Source organism: Penaeus monodon, chromosome 9 (assembly GCF_015228065.2).
Source record: "Penaeus monodon isolate SGIC_2016 chromosome 9, NSTDA_Pmon_1, whole genome shotgun sequence".
Lineage (NCBI taxonomy): Eukaryota > Metazoa > Arthropoda > Malacostraca > Decapoda > Penaeidae > Penaeus > Penaeus monodon.
The window spans coordinates 616,562-621,561 of NC_051394.1; the positions used below are offsets into that span (position 1 = coordinate 616,562).

Here is a 5,000-nt window from a genome sequence, read left to right on the forward strand (position 1 = left end):
ATCCGGGCACGCTGCTTTAATCTGTTTGTTGTCGCCGCCAATGTTGTAACACATGGCACTCCCCGCATGTGGCACCAACTGTCACCTTCTTCGCCTGTTTGTTTATTCGCCAGCGTCCCGTCAAGTGGTCAGGCCACAAGACAGCTGTGGTTGTTTATTCGTGTTTCTCCAGTTTCTTAGCCCATTCCTTGTGTCTGTTTCGTTTATTCGTGTCAATGTTTCTCACCCGCCTTCTCCTGTGAATGTCTTCAATATATGTTAACGAGGATGACTGAAGCATTCTAGAGGGGTCTTGGCTGGATCACAAATGTCTTAAGAAGGAATGGATGTACGTGCTTACATTACATGTGTATACGCTTTCTTTTGTATAGTCATGCGTTAGTTGATAACTACCACCACTGTACCACTGTACCACTGTATACCATACGAAATGTCTCAGCTTTTAAGTGTCCGGATATTAAATGTAATTCTAGTTTCTCTGGGATACGACACATGTTTATCACAACTTATACTGTAATGAGGTTCTTTGGCTTGTCCCTGTCAGTGAGTCGTCTGACCACCACCACACATGCCTCAGGCAGATCACCTCGCTCCCGTCTCCATTAATGCACGCTTTTGCAGGGCGGACCCCGCGAGATGCGAGCTGCCACCTTCCCCGGCATCCCGTCGGGCTGCCTCTCCTGCACCGCGGGCGGACTCGGCGCCTCCACCTACGGCAGCAGCTACAGCTCAGGCTCCTTCGGCTCGGACGGCGGTTTCCCCAGACCGGGCTTGCTCAGGCCGATCTCTGAACCGCAGAGTAATTCTTATAAACATGAAGTTCGAAGCGAATCCAAAATTGTCAATGGCCAGCCTGTGTACGATCTGTACCATGAACGACGCTTTGAGGATGGGCATCTCGTTCATGAAGAAAGAAAAGAAAAGGGCGCGAAAGACGTCGACACACCACTCGGTCCTGGCCAGAGCCAAGGCTACCCGGCTGGTCCTGGGTACTCGAGGCACTTGCACGAAACGCACGTGCAGAGCAGCAGCGTCGGTTCCTCTGACTATGGTTCCGCAGGGACGCTCTCGGCTCGCGGGGGCGCATCGCCTCATTACAACTCCGATGTGTCTAGTCTGTCAGAGAGGCTGCGTCAGCAGATGCTGTTGCTGAAGAATCGCAAGGGTCATGAAACCCCGGGGGGGAGTCACCATGCCGTCTATTCCCAAACACGCTACGTCAACGGCCAGCCAGTCTACGTGAAGAAGGAGGAGCGGAAGTACGAGGATGGCCAGCTGATCTACAACAAGACGGACGAGAAGGGACCCGACGATCTGGGAACCCGGCACGTCGCCCAGCAGTACGACGCGTCGGGGTCCCCGGTCGGGACCGGCGGCGGCTTCTACGAGCGGCGCGAGGAGCAGCGCCACTTCTCGTCCAGCAGCCAGGGCAGCCAGGCGCTCTACCCGGGGCACTTCCCCGGCCACGCCTCCGACCGGGAGGGAGCCCCGTACCACGGACAGGACTCAGCTTATCCCTCTTATAGGGCAGGATATAACTCAGGCTCCACAGGTTCTTCTACCCAGTACACGCAAGAGTCCAGAGAGGAAACTTCCTCAGGCTACAGGCCATACAGGCCATCTTCGGGAAGTTCCTCTACCCAGTACACGCAAGAGTCCAGAGAAGAAACTTCCTCAGGCTACAGGCCATACAGGCCATCTTCGGGAAGTTCCTCTACCCAGTACACGCAAGAGTCCAGAGAGGAAACTTCCTCAGGCTACAGGCCATACAGGCCATCTTCGGGAAGTTCCTCTACCCAGTACACGCAAGAGTCCAGAGAGGAAACTTCCTCAGGCTACAGGCCATACAGGCCATCTTCGGGAAGTTCCTCTACCCAGTACACGCAAGAGTCCAGAGAGGAAACTTCCTCAGGCTACAGGCCATACAGGCCATCTTCGGGAAGTTCCTCTACCCAGTACACGCAAGAGTCCAGAGAGGAAACTTCCTCAGGCTACAGGCCATACAGGCCATCTTCGGGAAGTTCCTCTACCCAGTACACGCAAGAGTCCAGAGAGGAAACTTCCTCAGGCTACAGGCCATACAGGCCATCTTCGGGAAGTTCCTCTACCCAGTACACGCAAGAGTCCAGAGAGGAAACTTCTTCAGGCTACAGGCCAACTTCGGGAAGCTCTACCCAGTACACGCAAGAGTCCAGACAAGAAACTTCCTCGAACTACAGGCCATACAGGCCAACTTCGGGAAGCTCCACCCAGAACACGCAACAGACAAGAGAGGAATCGTCTTCAGGATACACGCCAGTCAGACCGACCTCCTCCTCCTCCCGACCCGATAGCTCAGCCAACCAGTACGCACATGAATCGCGAGAGGAAGATTCATTCTCGCGCAAACCTCACACGGACAGATGGACACACGCACAACAAACGGATGAGGAATTGCACTTGTCGTACAGGCCAGCTAACAGGCCATCGAGCAGCTCCACTCACTATGCACACGATTCAAGGGAGGATACTTCCACAACCAGCCAGGACACTCAAGAAAGTACCGAGGAGCCCACTTACCCCAGTCGACCTTCATACAGGCCTTCAGGGACCACATCTCACATGAGAGAAGAATCTTATGAGTCTAGTTGGCAGCAGCAGCGAAGAGATCATACCTACACTCCTTCATCTGGTGATTTTCACACAACCATTGTCCAGCAGAACACAAGGCAACCGGAAACCACTACACAAGGTGCACTAGGCTCCTCTCACGGAGACGGTTCTTCTGAGATTTACAGTCAAACTTATGAGCAGTCCAGCTCTGCTGCTTCAAGCAACCACAGTCAGTTTAGTAGAGGATACAACGCAGAATATGACCAGCGCCAGCAGGGAGTTTCTTCACATTACTCTCAAGAGGCATCAGCAGAAAGGCGTCTGACCACAGATGAAGGCAGAGATATAGTAGGTATTCCTGGGGTGCTAAGTGGACCACACACCCAGTATGGCAATGATGAAAAGCATAACAAGGAAAGGTACGACATCAGTCCCTTGGAAGACAATGAACCTGAACTCCCCTCCGTTGACAATGAATTTGATTCCTCTTACGTGCCTACCCTGGCCCCAGTTGACAGTGAAATAGACAGTAGTGTTAATTCTGAATGGCGACCTGAGCCATCCATCCATACTGACAGGCAATACCACAACTCTCGGCAGGACACTTCTCGAACCGATACACATAGCCAGGCACGTCCTTTTCATGGCTACAGTGACTCCTCATACCATTACCAGCGCAACCGCACTTCTACACAAGGAGCAATAAACAGTGTCCCAGCATCCACTCCCGCACAAGCACCAGACGCAGATGATGCCTCTTCAAACGGTTATCCTGGTGTTGAAGGTACCAGTCGCTACCACTACAATGAGTCATGGAGACATTCAACCAGTGTTGACAGTCAGCCACAGCAGCCTTATGGATCTACTAGCAGTTCTTCAAGTTCATCCCAAGTCAGAAATTGTGGACAAGTCAGCTGTATAGTCGTAGGGGATGGACATCTATCATCCTCCAGGCAAACACAAACACGTGTCAGCACCAGATATGTCAATGGGGAATTGGTTGGAATAACACATCATATCCGTCAGTACGAGGATGGAAAACTTATTCATGAAAACAGAACAGAACAATCGGTTGATGACCTCTCTGAAGAAGACCTGCGCAGATATGGAATTGATCAACTCCACTTAGTGCAGGGGAGTTACCAGCCAGAAAGCTACTCTCAGCGTCATGAGGTCCGACAAGAGAAGAAATATGTAAATGGTGAACAAATATACGACCTTCATCATGAAAAACGCTTTGAGGACGGATCCTTAGTTTACGAAAACCGAACTGAAAAAGATGCCGATGATTTAGGCATTTCAAGTCCTGGAGGTTATGAGGGTTCCTACTCCCATGCCCACCAGGAAGGGGGCGCCAGACATGAGGTAACGCAGTCGCAACATCTGCAGCAGCATGTCACTTCCGGTGCTGTGGGAGATATTACTGCTGGACATGCCTCAGAATCGCAACAGGTATTGCCCATTCTTGTTATGCATTTCTCATTGATAATTGGAAGAGAAAATGAGCTAGTTAATTTTTTTTTAAGTATGTAAGGTTGAAATGCTTTAACAGCTTGTCATTGCAACAAATAAGATCCCACAGGCTCCACGACTATACAGGTAAAAAAGTGACAAATTGTTGCCATACATTAATTTCCCTCACTGTTCCAGGTGACAGACACTGCCCATGTGTCAGTTGTTCCAGTTTACACAAGTCGCAGGTACGAAACTCGACGGCAGCAAGAATTTGTCGATGGTCAACCTACGTATGACCTGCATCATGAGCGCCATTTTAACGTAAGTGAATTATGCCTAAACTATCAGCTTATGAAGCGCCAACATGAGTCTCAGTGCTTGGTTCCATTAACTTGGATACTAAATTGTTCTTTTAGAAGAGCTGTCACATTAGAGATGATTGCATTGATATTGCAGCAAGAGCTCCCTATAATAGTTAATGCTTCTCCCATCAGAACGGATCCCTTGTCTATGAAAACAAGACAGAGCTGAACGAAGGCGAACTGCGCGCCTCCCATTCCCCGGGTCACCAGGACGCTCTCCACCAGATCTTGTCTGGCAACACCCTCAGCACTGCCTATGACAGGTCCTCCTCTGCCGGGGCACATGGCTCGTATGGCAGCGGTCTAGAGGTTTCACAAAGTTCCTATGGCGAGTCGGCTTCCTCGCAATCCGCTGGGTCCTACAGTGGATCGTCAGCTTCCTACCATGGATCACAATCCTCACGACAGACTGGAGTGTATGGAGAGTCAGCTTCGTCGCAGCTTGATGGATCCTACAGCGGATCCTTGTCCCAAGGCAGTGGAACTTACGGTGGGACAGGATTATCCTACAGTTCTTCATCCTCCAGCGAGAGTCACGAATCCTCCATGGCCAGTGGTTTTCCAGTAGGACACGGCGCTGGATCTTCAAGG

The 5,000-nt window shown here is 51.1% G+C and overlaps 1 protein-coding gene across 1 annotated transcript in view; it reads left to right on the plus strand.

Annotated features, from left to right (window-relative positions):
* LOC119576786 (filaggrin-like) overlaps positions 1-5,000 on the plus strand; it is a 12,555-nt gene that overhangs the window by 5,681 nt on the left and 1,874 nt on the right. Inside the window, exons 3-5 of the mRNA XM_037924430.1 lie at positions 622-4,044; positions 4,243-4,368; positions 4,542-5,000. The exon at positions 4,542-5,000 is cut by the window's right edge and continues 291 nt beyond it. Coding sequence (XP_037780358.1) covers positions 622-4,044; positions 4,243-4,368; positions 4,542-5,000 — 4,008 coding nt within the window. The remainder of the gene's footprint in view (positions 1-621; positions 4,045-4,242; positions 4,369-4,541) is intronic.